Below are 15272 nucleotides of genomic sequence, written 5' to 3'. Positions count from 1 at the left end.
CTAGCATAAATTACCTTCAATTAGTCCCTTAAGGGCATTTTGGTCATTAGCCTAAATTCCCACTAAACCTCAAATTACATCCCTAATATCCAAATTAAACAACCAATCATCCAATAAAATTTCTTTCCCATCAAATACATTCATTTATCAATAAATCCTGAAGTGTGTAAAATTACCAAAATACCCCTTGGCTCAACCCAAGCCGAGTATTAATCCCCGTTCTGACTTTTCCGCTAAATTACTCGAAATGATCGACTCCTGCCGAATATCACAAATATATCCACATAATAATTTGGTTTCAAGCACATAACATATAAAATTACAGTTATACCCTCAACAGGTCAAAATTACGAAAATGATCATTTTTAACAAAAGCAGGCCTATAAGCACATTTAATACCCATAAACATACATAAACAGTCATATCATAATATAACTCACATAATCCACATAATAACATATATATTCAATCAAAATCACCTAATTTTCAATTATGCCCTCCAGGCACACTCATCAACATATTAATCCTTATTAGGAGTTTTGGGAAGCTATAGTCCCTCTTGATCTTCTCCTCCATTCAAGTCCTCGAAGCCTGCAAGATCCGTCCCCCGGGCCTAGAGTAGGATGCTAGGTGTCAAGCGTGACGACCTTGGACCACAAGCAGCCGTCAAACATTTTACTATTGCATAAGTCGTGGTGTCGACTCCGTACAAGCGACAAACATGATGTCTCACGACGTAGTCTAACATGGGAAAATGTGCAGCTACCCCCTGACGCTGTTAGGGAAGTGCTACCCCAAAAAGTAGTGGGTTGAAACCTCGTAATTGAGCCTGTTGTGATACGCTTGGGCCCACCAACATATTAACTATTGGAATATATTATTTCTTGTTCATTCAATACTCTATTAAATGAATAATTACAATTACTCCTCATTAGATAATTAATTATTCCCATCCATCTATAAATATGGCTGGGGCACACATTGTAAATGATCTAAGATTTTTGTATTTAGAGTATTGCAAAAACGCTGCTTGAAATTCCACAGCAGCTTGAACCCTCATGAACTAAGGTTAATTAATATCCTGAACCACGTAAATCTCCACGTCTCCTATATTTCTTTAAGCTTTTATTTAATTAGTTGTTAGCGAAAAAGCTAGTCAACCATGGTTGTTCATAAAATCCGTAAACTGCGATTACAAACGCCAACCATTCTAAACCAAACCACCAAATTCAGACCAAAAGAATCTGGACCGTTTTCTTCATTTATGGTCTGGTCCTGGTTCCAACAATATTTATGCTAGTTCAAACCAAACCAAACTAGTCTAGTTATGTTTTTACTTTTATTTTTTATATAATAAATATAATCAATAAAAAAAAACTTAAAATCCTAAAAACATTAATAATAGTTGATGATTGATATCAGCTTAATGATATTTTTAGATTTAATTATATGTTTTGTTAAGATAATTATATTATTGAACTAATATGTATTGTAATACTTTATGTGTTGTCAATTTAGTAGTTTAGGTTGTTGGTTCTTTGATTTGGTATATTTGTATGATGTCATTTTTGTTTTTTGTACACTAGTTTATGTCTTGTTAATCTAGTGTATTAGTTTGTTAATTTTATATTGTTTATATTTATTTTCATTGTATTCTTATTATGGTTTGAGTGAGACTAAGGACTGTGGACACTAAACAATTATGGACTTTATGTTTTGTTTTGAGAATGTTTTTTTTTATTGTTATTATGTGTTATTTACTTGTTATTTGTTAGGCTAAATAAATTATATACTTTGAAAAGTTAAAAAAAACTCAAGTAAAAAATAGAACACTCGCTTAACATAATTTGAAACAATCATACAGTCCAAACCATGGTTCCGAACCAAACCAACCCGTTTTAAGTGGTTTGGTTAAACATTTAGGTGTAGTTTGATAACACTTAAAAAATAGTTTTTTTATTTAATTAATTAAAATTTTGAAAATTAAACATAAAATGTGTTTGGTAACTCTATTTTTATTTATTATTTTTTGTAAATTTTAATTAAAATTTATTAAATTTAGAAAATAAAATTTTTTCACTTTCAATTTTTTTTAAACAGTTTTCAATTTTTCTTTACTTTTTTTTTCTTCTCTTCTTCAAAATAACACCTTATATTGTTAAATAAAAAATAAAAATAAAAGTTATCAAACACGTTTATTAATTTTTTTTTTAAAAACAAAAAACAAAAATAATTACTAAACATATTTTTATTTTTTAAAAATAAAGAAACAAAAATAAAATAATATTTCTATTTTTGTGTTTAAAAATTTCAAAAACAAAAATTTTACCAAACGAACCCTTAATTTATTTAATTTTGTTTTGCATTTAAAAAAAAATTGCTATGCTGATTTGGTTCTAAAAAAATTGAAACTTCATACCAAACCAAATCATGAACACTAGGGGTGCACATTTAACCCGCAAAACCCGAAAACCCGCAAAACCCGAACCCGGAGAATCCGTTTTTTTCGAAAAACCGACAAAATCGGGTTTAACCCGACCCGAACCCGAAAAAATCGGGTCGGATTCGGGTTTGCAATATATGTACTGTCGGGTTCGGGTGTAACCCGAAACTCGACTGAATTTTTTTTAAAAAAAAAAATAAAAATAAATATTAAATATAATCAAAATTTGAACTGAAAGAAAGAAGAATTGAATTTAACCCTAAAAAAAAACTTTACCCGACCCCTTTTTTTTTTCGTTCTTCATCTTCTCCTTCGTTCAAGCGGCAGCCCAGCCCCCCAGACTAGAGCCTCCCACCCTCGTCGTCCTCTTCTCTCCTCCTTTGGTTCAAGCTTCAGCAGAGAAGCCGAGTGCATGCCAGCCAGCCACTGCCTTGCCTGCCGCCGACCCACCCAACCCTTCGAGACGAGCCCGGAGCCTCCCTCGCCTCGCCTCCCTCAGCTCTCACGCGGCGGCACCACTGGTCACCACCAGCGGCGCAACACGCCTCGCCTCGCCTCACATCGGTCCGGTAAGCACAGTACATATATTTACATTTATTTAGTATATATATATGTATATATAATATATAATATATATATATGTTATAGGCTTAGGCAGTTTCGGTAAGCTTATTTTCTATTTTCCTTTAATTTCATGTATTTTTTTTCTTAAATCCCATTGAATGAACGAGCTCTATATTTCTCCATTGGAAACCCCTTCATTTCTTGTTAGACCCACAAAATTGGGGATTAGAATTTATTGGGCTAGGTGGGTTTAGGATTGCTTCTGTCAAAATTGTATTTTGGATTGCCAAGATCTGCTGTAAGGAAGTGCGGTCGGATGTTACATTTATTTAGTATATATATATGTATATATAATATATAATATATATGTATATATAATATATATATATGTTATAGGCTTAGGCAGTTTCGGTTTCGGTTATTTGTCTAATGCCTTGATTTCATTTGACTAATGCCTGATGAAAATGTTTTGTATTGATTTATGCCTTGATTTCATTTAATGCTGCTGTTGTTGTTGCTGTTTTTTGTATTATCATTATTATTATTATTATTATTATTATTATTATTATTATTATTATTATTATGCTGTCTATATTTGCTGTTGGTGGTGGTTGAAGTGATGATATTTCAATTTCAACCTTGAAGATGTGATTGGTTTTTAATGAATTTTTAATTTTTCTGAAATTTATAACTATAATCTTTGAGGGCTTATAAGTTATAGGATGTTTACTTAATGTCCGAAGGTTTACAACATTAGGTCTCTGTGATTTACATGTTTTTGGCTCTGTGATGGAAAACTCATTGTTGGGATGGGAAGCAGTTTCATTTCATGGTTTTGCATCACGAGTGTGTTTTGTGTGTATATCAGTGGGTGTTTTGTGTTTATAGTATCTTCTTTTGTCTAGCAATAACAATTACTTGAATTTCTATTGATTTGTTAGGTAATGGATATTGATGAGGTAGATGAAACTCTTCCCCCAATAGATGCTCAAGATCAACCACCTCTCACTCAAACTGAAAACCCTACTCCTCCTACTGATCAGGGTAGAAAAACTAGAGCTAGTAGAAAGAGGGTTAGACCTCCCCCCATCCCTAGTGCTAGTAGTACCGGGAAAACAAAGGGAAAATGGTCATCTATTTGGGATCATTTTACTAAGGAAGATTCTCCTCCACCCTCGACAGATCCTAACGAAGAGTCTCCTCCCCCCAAGTGCATATGTAATTATTGTGGGTCTGACTTCTTGTGTGACAGTAGAAAACATGGGACCAGTCATTTGTGGAACCATTTTAAGAAAGTATGCGACCTAAGTCCGTATAAGATTGATGAGCAGAGACAAAAGACTTTAAGCTTTCAGAATGTAAAGGGAGGGAAAGAGGGGGAGACAAACTTAGTAGCGGTAGCTTATAACAAAGAAGCTTGTAGGGTAGCCCTCACACAATATATTGTGTTGGATGAGTTGCCATTTAGACATGTTGAGGGTGAAGGGTTCAAAAGATTTGTCAAAACACTCCAACCTCGGTTTGAGATCCCTTCTCGAATGACTATTGCTAGAGATGTATTGAAGTTATATAAGGAGGAGAAGGCAACATTGAAAAATATTTTGAGTCGTGAGAGGATATCAATTACTACCGATACTTGGACTTCCATTCAAAATTTGAATTACATGGTCATCACTGCTCATTGGATTGATAATTCTTGGGAGTATCAGAAAAGAATTATCAATTTTTGCCAAGTGGTAGATCACAAAGGGGAAACCATTGGCCATGAGATCGACTTATGTCTTTTAGATTGGGGCATCTCTAAGTTGTTTACCATTACGGTAGACAATGCTTCGTCTAATGATGTTGCCATTAGATACTTGAGGCAACAATTCAAGGAGAAAGAGCGAGGCCTAATTTTGGATGGAAAGTTTTTACATATGAGGTGTTGCGCTCATATTGTGAATCTAATTGTCACTGAAGGGTTGAAGGAAAAACATGGGTCAATTGCAGCAATTAGAAATGCTGTGAGGTTCGTTAGGTCTTCTCCTGCTAGGCTAAAATTTTTTAAGGAGCGTGTCATACAGGAAAAGATTGAATGTAAAGGACTTTTGTGTTTAGATGTCCCAACAAGATGGAACTCCACATATCTAATGCTCAATTGTGCAATGAAATTTTGGAAGGCATTTGATAGGATGAAAAGAGATGCTAATTATATGAATTATTTTGATGAGGTTGACAAAAATGGAATACCAAAGGAGGGGCCCCCTACTGTTGATGATTGGGAAAATGCTTCAGTGTTTTTGAGGTTTTTGGAGACTTTTTACGAAGTAACATTAAAGTTTAGTGGGTCTACTTATGTTACTGCTAATAAGTACTTCATTGAGATCTCCAATATGCAACAAGAACTGTGTGACTTAATAGCTGATGATGATGATAATGAGTTATTGAGGACAATGGCAATTAGCATGAAACTAAAGTATGACAAGTATTGGGGAAAACTTGATAATTGCAATGAGACACTTCTAATTGCCTTGGTCCTTGACCCAAGATACAAGCTTGACTATCTCAGTCATTGCTTTAGTGCTACTTATGATGAGATGGCGTGCAAAGAGATGGTGAAAAAGGTAGAGAAGACAATGCGGGCAATGTTTGATCAATATAATGAGACAGCATCAAGTCTTCATCTATCGGCATCTATGACTCAGCTACAATCAACCTTTATTGTTAGTTCTTCATCCACATTTGTCATGCCTGTTAGTGGTCGACCTAGTGCCAACAAGAAGTCACGAAATTTGCATGATGAGTTTGTGGCACGAAGATTGGAAAAGGATGATGGAGTGACAAAAAATGAGGTCGATAAATATTTGGAAGAGGAACCTGAGCGACCAACTGAGAATTTTGATGTTTTGGGATGGTGGGCTAGTAGTGGGTGCAAGTACAAGATCTTGTCACTCATGGCTCGTGATGTGTTAGCTATACCAGTTACCACCGTTGCTTCTGAGGCGGCATTTTCTATAGGAGGTCGAATTTTAGATCCTTTTAGAAGCTCACTAAGCCCAAGGATGGTCGAAGCATTAATTTGTCTCAATAACTGGTGGAGCGGATCACATCAACCCATCATAACTCGAGAATATATGGAAGAAGAAGAAGCGCTTCAAACATCAGAGTATCTTGAGTCAGGCAGTTTAATACATTTTAATATTTATTTTAAGTGTGTGAATGTTTTTTTATAATCTAATATTTATCTTTTATATTAAAAACATTTGTAGAGATGACCAATGATCCTACAAGTGCTGGGCCTGGGCCAGCTTCATCCTCCGTCAATTTTCAGTCTTCAGCCTCATCTGCATCTGCTGCACAACAATCTACAAATTAAAAGAATTGCAATTGCTTGTAAGAATTTATTCATGCCTACCTGCCTTTATGTTATTTATTATCCTTGATTTCTTTTCTTTACTAATTTTTCTTATTTGAATTTTGAAAGGAATGAAGGAAAGGAAAGAAGGAAAGGGCATGGACTTTTGCTGGTCATGTATTTTGAACTTTTATAGACTTAATTTAATGTTTATGGTTGTAGACGACTTATGGACTTTATTTTGGTTTTGTGGTCAACTAGTTATGTACTTAAAGTTTATGGATTTTATCGTTGTTTATTTATGGTTGCAGTTTTTTCTTAATATCTTAATATTATCACTCTCTTTTTAAAAGTAGAAAATAGTCAATTATTGAACTACTTTGCTCTAATGTGTTTCCTTGTAGAAATCTTGGTGGCTTAACATGTATTTATAGATGGCCATTCAAGGCGTTCCTAGTGAGCTTCTCTTTGATTGGTCTTTGGTTATTTTATCTTTCGTTTCTATGTTTTTATTTTCCTGAAAAAGATAGGAGGGGGTTTATTGATTTGATGTTTACGTTAGCTATCTTAAGATGTTACTTATATATAGGATATGTTATATTCATATCAAACAGATAGTATGTTTTTTTATGTGGTTCATCAACTAGTTATGTGTATATATATGTACATGTATATTCGTGTAAATTATTTTCAACAACTGCTGGTGGCGGGTCGATATTTACTCATGATCCCTTTGTTTTTTACTGAGAAATATCAAAACGTGCTTAGTTTCTTTAGAGATAATTAATTTTGTACTTATTAATTAGCATTATTCTTTCAATGCTGAATACTATTCTTTTTTCTCATTAATTTTCTTAGAACCAATAGGTTTTTGTTCTTTTATTTTATAAAATTAAATTATATAATTTTATCTTAATTTTTCAATTAAATATTTTAATAAGTTTATTCAATTTATTTTTTACAATAGATTTAATAATTTTAACACAAAGTAGAAAAAAACTCTATTAATTATAGAAAAAAATGTTCAATAGAAAAATATTGTTAAGAGATCATGATCATATCTCAACAATCTGTTTTTATAATTTTTTATATATAAAAAAAGACATAAAAATGTTTTAAATTATAGTTTTTCTCTAAAAAAAAAGAATAATGTTGATTTATATATATGTAACTAAGATAATGAAAAAGAAAAATAAATATGGTAGGAAAAAAAGACAAAACAAAAAATAAAAAGAAACATTTTTAGAAACAAAAACAATATGTCCAAATAATATAATTAGTTGTTAGGCATTTTTCAAAAACCATAATTATGTTTTCTTAGTTACCAACTTAGTTAAATTCATCAAACAGTATTAATATAAGATAAGATAATATTCGCACATAGTACTACTACTGAAACTGCCAAGAAATGATATTTTTCAAAGAAAAAAAATGGTATTTTTGAAAAAAAAATGGCATTTTTGCAAATCTGGGATTTTCGGCCCAAAATCAGAAATGGCCCATCAAACCCGAAATTACACCCGAACCCGAACCCGACTGAACCCGAACCCGAAAAAATCCGAAATTTTCGGATCGGTTTCGGTACCATTTTTCATAACCCGAAACCCGCAAAACCCGAACCCGATGAACCCGAAACCCGAAAATCCGACCCGTGTGCACCCTTAATGAACACCCCTATTCCTATCAGCAATTATGTTTTAGGTATGAAAATATGGAAATTAATTCCCATATAAATGCTAAATGGGTGTATTTTTCCATAGATAAATGCTATATAAGTTATTTTCCTTATATTTATTCCCATATTTTTTGTAAATAACATGAAAAATTCATATTTAAAAAAACCCTTTATTTTTTATCATTGGCCCAAATTGTTAGAAAAGGAGCTGGTCTAGCGACCATAAATGGGCCATATAGTGTCTTTTCCAGCGGATACTAATTCTAGAGCCCAACCTAATGCATTAGGCCGACCTTTATATATCCCTCTTATAGACCCATAAAACCCAAGCGTAACCCCTCTCATCGCTAGGGTTTCATTTCCTGTGAGAGAGTCAGAGAGGCGCCGTTTGGAAGCTCGGAAAACACAGCAATGGGTACTTCTCCAATCCCCTCACCCCGAAAACTCTACTCTTGTACTAAGTATCACTAGTTTCGTGAATCAAATTCTGGTTTTTTTCTAATTTAATTTTTTATTTCTGTGATTTTGGAAATGGGGCAGCGAGAATCAAGGTTCACGAGTTGAGGCAGAAGAACAAGGCAGACCTTTTGACACAGCTTAAGGATCTCAAGGCCGAGCTCGCTCTCCTTCGAGTGGCCAAGGTCACCGGCGGTGCACCCAACAAGCTCTCCAAGATGTATTTCTCCTCACTTCTTTTCTTTGCTTTTTTATTGGGTTTGTTTCTGTATTTTATGATTTGAACTGCTTTTGGGTTTTGCAGTAAGGTGGTGAGGCTATCGATCGCTCAGGTATTGACGGTCATATCCCAGAAGCAGAAGGCTGCTCTAAGAGAAGTTTACAAGAACAAGAAGTTCTTGCCACTCGATCTCCGTACCAAGAAGACCAGGGCTATTCGCAAAAGGCTTACAAAGCATCAGGTACCCTCTTCTTTCCACTTCTTTTTGTCACATGAACAGATATAGTTCTTCTATGGTTTTTTTGCTTTCTGTTCTGTAATTCAGTATGTTTTTGTGTATTGTATGCTAGTTATTTTAATCTGAAATTGTTTTGGCCTTTAGTCCTTTTTTGTCTGTTGTATGTATATCTCATGTGATTTGTAACTTAGATTAATGCATTTATCCTAGTGAAACAACCATTGCTATTTTGGTAACACAAGGGCTGTTTGAATACCAGTGTCATTTTATGTTGTTGTGTTGAGTCGTCCTTAACTTTTATATGTTGCACTTCAAGCTGTTCATCTCAACCAAGGTTTAATTGGCATTGTGGAATAATTTACCAATTTTTCTCGATTGTACAATAGCCACTGAATGTTTTTATTGAATATTTAGTATCCTTGTTTTTCACCATAATGGAAAATACAAGGATTCCAAGCAAGTTTAGAATAGTACTACTATTCGTTACATGCTATCTAATTGCTTTAGTGTATATGATTTGATGTGTCATCTTCATCCTAATTAACGGCATTGGGCTGATATTGCCATTTTATTACTAGTAATTGAAATGAATTAAGGTTTGGTACGGAGTGTATTCTGTGTTTGTTCTGTAATTTTTGTGTCTCATTCTTGATCTAATCTTATCACAATGTGCCATCTTTGTTCAGTTGTCTTTGAAGACTGAAAGGGAAAAGAAGAGGGAAGTCTACTTCCCCATGAGGAAGTACGCCATCAAGGTGTAGGGTTGGTTTTATTACTATTTAGGTCATGGTATCTTTTGTTTACAGACCTTATTTGGTTGACAAGTTTTGTCTTTTCTTCACTCTTCGATAGTTTTGTTACTAGACCTGAATTTGCGTTAAATTTTATTCTGTAACTTGGGGAGGACTTGTCTCAAGCTAAACTGAGTTATATATATTTTTTTAAATTGGTAGTTAATATTTGTTTTTTCCTAATGTTTGATGAATGCGTAAGTTGCTTCTATGATGTGATATGGTATGTCAGAATCGTTTATGATATACCTGTTTAGCCTTTTTTCTGTCATTTTTCATTTTGTTTTCTCATCGTCTTTAACATAATTATTAGACTAACCTGCAACATCATCTTAATCAAACTTTATGTCGAGTTTGTGCTCATCTAATTGTATCTAGAACATGCTCATGGATTTCAAGTCTTTTTATCAAGTTTTTATTACGAAAGCCATTCAATTAGCATAGCACGAATTTTACATTCATGTAGTCAGTTTAAAGAGAGAATGAGAATGCTTTTAGCTGGCCCGTTATTAGCTAGATCATGCCCATGGATTTCGAGGCTTTTAACTTTAGAAAAATAAAAAATAGATTATCAGCTGTCCAATTTCAGTCTAAGAAGGCTCGTTATTAGAAGTATCAACTGCTGTAGCGGCAGAACTGGCTGAAAAGCCCAATTCCAAATTTCGGTGGGTGTGGTTTGCCAATAGCAAAAGAATTAAAGAAAAATAGTTGTCTAAACCAATTCCTCGTAAAGCCGAGGTTGCATTTACGCTAATTCCAACTACTGATAGATGCTTGTGGATGGTGCTCTATTTAAAACAATTTTGCGAAGTGCAGATGAGTTAACTTGCCTGAAATGTGATATTGGTATTATTTTTATGAGGATCGAACTATCTTATTTAGTCATATCAATTATATAAATATAAATCTAAATATTATAAAATGTCATTATTATGATAATATTTAGAAATTTTTACGCATTCGGTAAATTTTCGAATAATTTACAGTGCCGACAACTAGTTTAAAAACAAGTTGTTACACGTGTAATTAATTTTTTTTAATGTGCGTGGAAAACAGTATGTTCGAGCTATAAAAAGAACCTTAGTACATAACTAATTTTAAGCTTGTTTGAGCTAGCTTCAATGGAGTCTTAGGAAGCGTATGTATTAATCTGAATTTACATTTGTTTAACTAGCCAAGGTTCTCTACCCTTTACAAGGAGATACCCCAAACCTATTATAGAGGCTCGAGTCATTAATGCCCTTAATGAATATTTAACACATTCTCCCATTATTTAGGGAGTAAACTGCTAATTAGTTACATATGGATGCAGTAACAAAGACCATGGGCTCAGGAGGATTGCACGAGGCCCATTTGCAGAAAGCTACCCACCAACTTCATGGGGAACAAGTATCTGACCATATTAGGATACGACGAACGTTCGCCCATGTCATGTGGCGTTGTGGGAAATGCCAATTGTTGAGGGTACGAACTCAACACCGCTAATCAGGACTCGCCAAAAGTTGTCAGGTGATCTGGTGGGCTGTAGCTGCGGTGACTGACACCTAGCACCGACTCTAGATTCGAGGACAAGAGTCCTAGCCCTGGGAGATCGGCGAATGAAGAGACCGATGACCATTCAAATGGTCCTTGAGGCATGACCTCACTTGGAGACATCCATACCATGGAGATGGGTCACCGGATGTGACCTCGCCTAGAGACATTTGCAGTTGCACCTCGAGGACAGACCTCGGGGTGTGGCCTCACTTTGAGACATCTGCGTTCGACCAGGCCAAAGTACAAAACCTCATTAGCGCTCAAGGAGCTTAATTACTCCTCTAACGAATGCCACGTGTTTACTGGTGAAAACAATGACAACATTTGCCCCTCAAGTCTTTATTTGTCCTCGAACAGTGGAGACTTATACTGAGAAGAGTAATTTCAAAAGGTCTTCAGGAGGAGACGCTTGGGTTCTTCATGGCATCACTCCTAGAAAAGGTAGTGACACGCGTTGACTCCGTATTGCTGGGCCCATCAATCTATGCCATTAATGAGGAGTCCACTCCACTACCCAAAACGTCTAATCCGTACCCTAGGTGCCCTTTTGCTCCATATTTGAGGCGTCCTTTTCCCATGTTAATGATCATGATCCACGCCTCTTGGATTTTGACCGTTGGATCACTCTCGAGTGCCTATGTTGTAGGTAATCAACGATCGGGGTGGAGCTGCTTCCACCCCAAGCTGGTCGAGTATAAAACCTCGACAACTGCCTCTCAGAAATCACTTTTAGGATTCAAAATTCAAAACCCCAGAACTCCCAAACCCTTTCTTCTTCTTCATCTCTCTGCTTCCCAAACTTCTCCCATTTTCTGAGTTCTCAATGCTCTGGACGGTTGGTGAGAATCATCGTACTTCTGGTCAGGCAGCAAGCAGTTTTTAAGAGTCAGGACTCACTTTAGCACGTACAAGCGCTTCATCTCGAGTAAGTTTTACTTCTGTCTCTTATTTGGTTTTATGTTTACTTTCGAATTATGATAAGGGTTTTAGTTGCATGCTTAGGCTTTTGAATTACTGGCACATTAGAGGTTATTTTGACCTCTTTTAGATCTTTTTGGGAACATTTTGACGTTAAAAATGGTCTAAATGGTCCCCTACGCTCTGTACGCAACTTTTCACATTTCTGGATATTCAACCAGAATCTGGAAAATTCCCAGATTTTGGCGATATTCATAGTTTGCGGTGGTGCTCTTCCGCGACCATCCTTTGGTCCCGAAGACACCCTAGTCCCTTAACAATTTTCCTTTTCATATTCCCGAGCAGTAGTCTTAGGGGTTCTTGTTTTTGGCCTATCTTTCTTCGGGTCATGACGCTAACTGCTTGGTTTCTTGTTTCAGATGTCTGAGGAGCTTCAACAACTACATGAGCAGGCATTCTACGTATTCGACGCCGAGGTACTGGAGATGGTCCGAGAGGCAGGAAGACTCCCCAAGAAGAGAAAATAGCCGGAGAGCAGTCAGACTCTCGTGGTGTGAGAAGATAGTCCCTCGACGACGAAGAGGCTTCTCCGACACAGAATCTTGGAGGAAGAGGCAAAATCCGACCGTCTACTGTTGGACAAAACACACGTTGTCACCGCGGGTTTCGAGGCAGAGGTGACCCCCATCAAGCTCAGACACCGAGGAGCTCTGGATAGAATTGTAACCCGCCATGGGGTGGACCCCACTACCTGTCTCGGGAGGACGAGAAGGCGCATGAGAGCTTCCACGACCTCGGGGCCTAGAGCGCGTCTCGTCTCCAAGCTGGTGCAGCGTTACAACTACACCAGTACTATGTCGACTTTTTGAAGTTTGTCTATCCCCGAACAGATATCGGGTGCTGGCCGGGCTGTATGTTCTGTACAAGAGGCAGAATTGGCCCGTTCCCTCCCAGCTGAGATATTGTACATCTACAACTTCCGACCATGTCCGAGGAAGGACGATCGGGACAGATACTACACACTGATGAAGCATACATGCCCGGGGATGAAGTACAAGGCCCCATTCGATAACGAGAACCACGCGAGGGACTACAAGGACCACTTCTTCTAGGCAAGTGGCTTCCCTACGCGGACCAACCCGACTCTTCTCTTGGACTTAGTCAGGGTTGGTAAGTGTCAACTCTCGAGTTATTCAACTTATTAGTCCTCTGCCTGTAGTTGTTCCTTAGTCTCAAACCATTTTCTTTTCAGGTCCTTTCCGCCGCACACCTTTCGTTGACTCCTACAACGAAAGGTTCAAGAAATTGAATGCACTACCCGAGGAAGAGATGAATCTCTGTCTTCTCATCACAAGGCCAATCTTCGACAGTATGGCCTGCTTCGGGAGGGTCAAAGGATAAATTTCGTGACCCTCATTGGCTTTCTTGATTCGAAGAAGTCACTTAACGAGGAAAGACTCCACACGCAGTACATCACGACGAAGGCCCAATACGAGTATGAACAACGTCTCCGTGAAGGAGCGTATAGAGAGCGTACTCGCTATCCAAGCCGCCACAGATGCGAAAGAAGACGAGGAGCTCGAAGCTGGGATCGAATCGTCCTCTGTGCCTCAAGGTAAATCCCCAATAGTTGTTAACTATGCCCATCACGTAGGGGAGGGAATTATCCCTGACCACTGCTTATTCTCGCAATCACTCCTCGAGTGCGGGAAAGTTTCGGAGCGTCCTTGGACCGACGAGGAGTACAAGGACTACCAAGACCTTATCGACATTTTTCTCCGCCATTCGAAGAGGAGGAAACACCCCCAAGGGCTCGTGCCTTTGGACGAGGTGACGTCCATGCACGCAATATGGTTTTTTCAATACGACACCAACACAACATAGGAAATGGGCCGAATTGTCCGTGAGTTTGCCCATTCCACTCTTCACCCGGAGGAGCCTTGTTATGGTGGGGCTCCCGAGGAGATTTATTTTGTGTCTTGCATGCATGTTTATTTTTATATATAGCTTCCTTTCTTTTCTTTCGAAGACTAACCTATACTGTTTATTTGCGCAGAAAACATGGGACTGTCTGACTTGGTTAGGCAGAAACGATAGAGGGTGATGAGGCCCTCTCATATAGACACTCTGGAGGCATCAACCTCGGTACCCCTGCCCTCGGTGCTCATTCCCTTGGCCCTTGTTGGTCACTCCTCCAGGGTAAACGATCACAAAAGAGGTCATTGACCTCGAGGTCTCCCCCCCTCGAGATGATGGGCCTTCTCGGAAGGGCAAAGAAATCCCTTCTAGGGTTTCTGACCATCCTTCGGTCAGGACACCTTGCCTAGTGGTCTTTCCTGAACACTTCGAGGGAGGAGACCTGGAAAAGCACAGGTGGGTAGTCAAATACTTCAACGCCCATCTTGACTAAGGCAGCGAGGATTTCAAAGTCCTTGCGGAGTACCTGTGGGAAGATAGACCATAGGGGCCGGTTGCTCCCCCTAGCCGCGAGTAGCTAGAGCCTATACTCGTGGGGAGAGTTGGAGGAAGGATGGCCCCACTTGCCGTGGAGCTGGTTTAGGGATTTGTGGGTTCCTGTGCGACATGCCCTTCTGCAGCTTCCTTCGTTGCGACAATAACAACGAAATTTCGCTGATAGTTTCCAGTCGCCACATATCCCTGAGGGTATGTGTAATGACCCAAATTTTCTAATAAGGCTTAAGGGCCTTGATTAGTGTGCCGGGAGGGCATAATTGGGACTAGAGTGAGTATTATTGACTTAAATGTGTGAATATGTGATTAATATTGATTATATGATAGTTGATGATATTATGTGATAATATGAAATAAATATGTGATATATGTGAGAACCACATTATTATGTGGGTAGGTTCGCAGAGCACGACTCAAGACAATCCTAGGGTTAGATAGTGGGAAAAGTCACAACGGGACTTAAGATATGACTTTGGATAAGTCAGGGGTATTTTAGGTATCGGGTAGCTATTTGGACTATCGGGTCATGAAAATAAATATATGGAGATATATTTGAGGTTAGGATGTCTAGGCGGGGATATTGGGGGATTTTACCGTTTTGGCCTCGGGGACGGTTCCGGCA

At 37.6% G+C, this 15272-nt stretch overlaps 1 protein-coding gene across 1 annotated transcript; it reads left to right on the top strand.

The window, feature by feature from the left end:
* Positions 1 to 8276: 8276 nt before the first annotated feature.
* LOC133798482 (large ribosomal subunit protein uL29) lies at positions 8277 to 9907 on the top strand. The gene is made up of 4 exons (XM_062236764.1): positions 8277 to 8434; positions 8560 to 8695; positions 8780 to 8936; positions 9620 to 9907. The coding sequence occupies exons 1-4, from the start codon at positions 8431 to 8433 to the stop codon at positions 9692 to 9694; spliced, it is 372 nt and encodes a 123-aa protein (XP_062092748.1). The 5' UTR covers positions 8277 to 8430; the 3' UTR covers positions 9695 to 9907.
* Positions 9908 to 15272: the final 5365 nt, after the last annotated feature.

This window comes from Humulus lupulus, chromosome 8 (assembly GCF_963169125.1).
Source record: "Humulus lupulus chromosome 8, drHumLupu1.1, whole genome shotgun sequence".
Lineage (NCBI taxonomy): Eukaryota > Viridiplantae > Streptophyta > Magnoliopsida > Rosales > Cannabaceae > Humulus > Humulus lupulus.
Note: the sequence above shows the minus strand (reverse complement) of the source record. Positions and strands in the feature narration are given on the sequence as shown.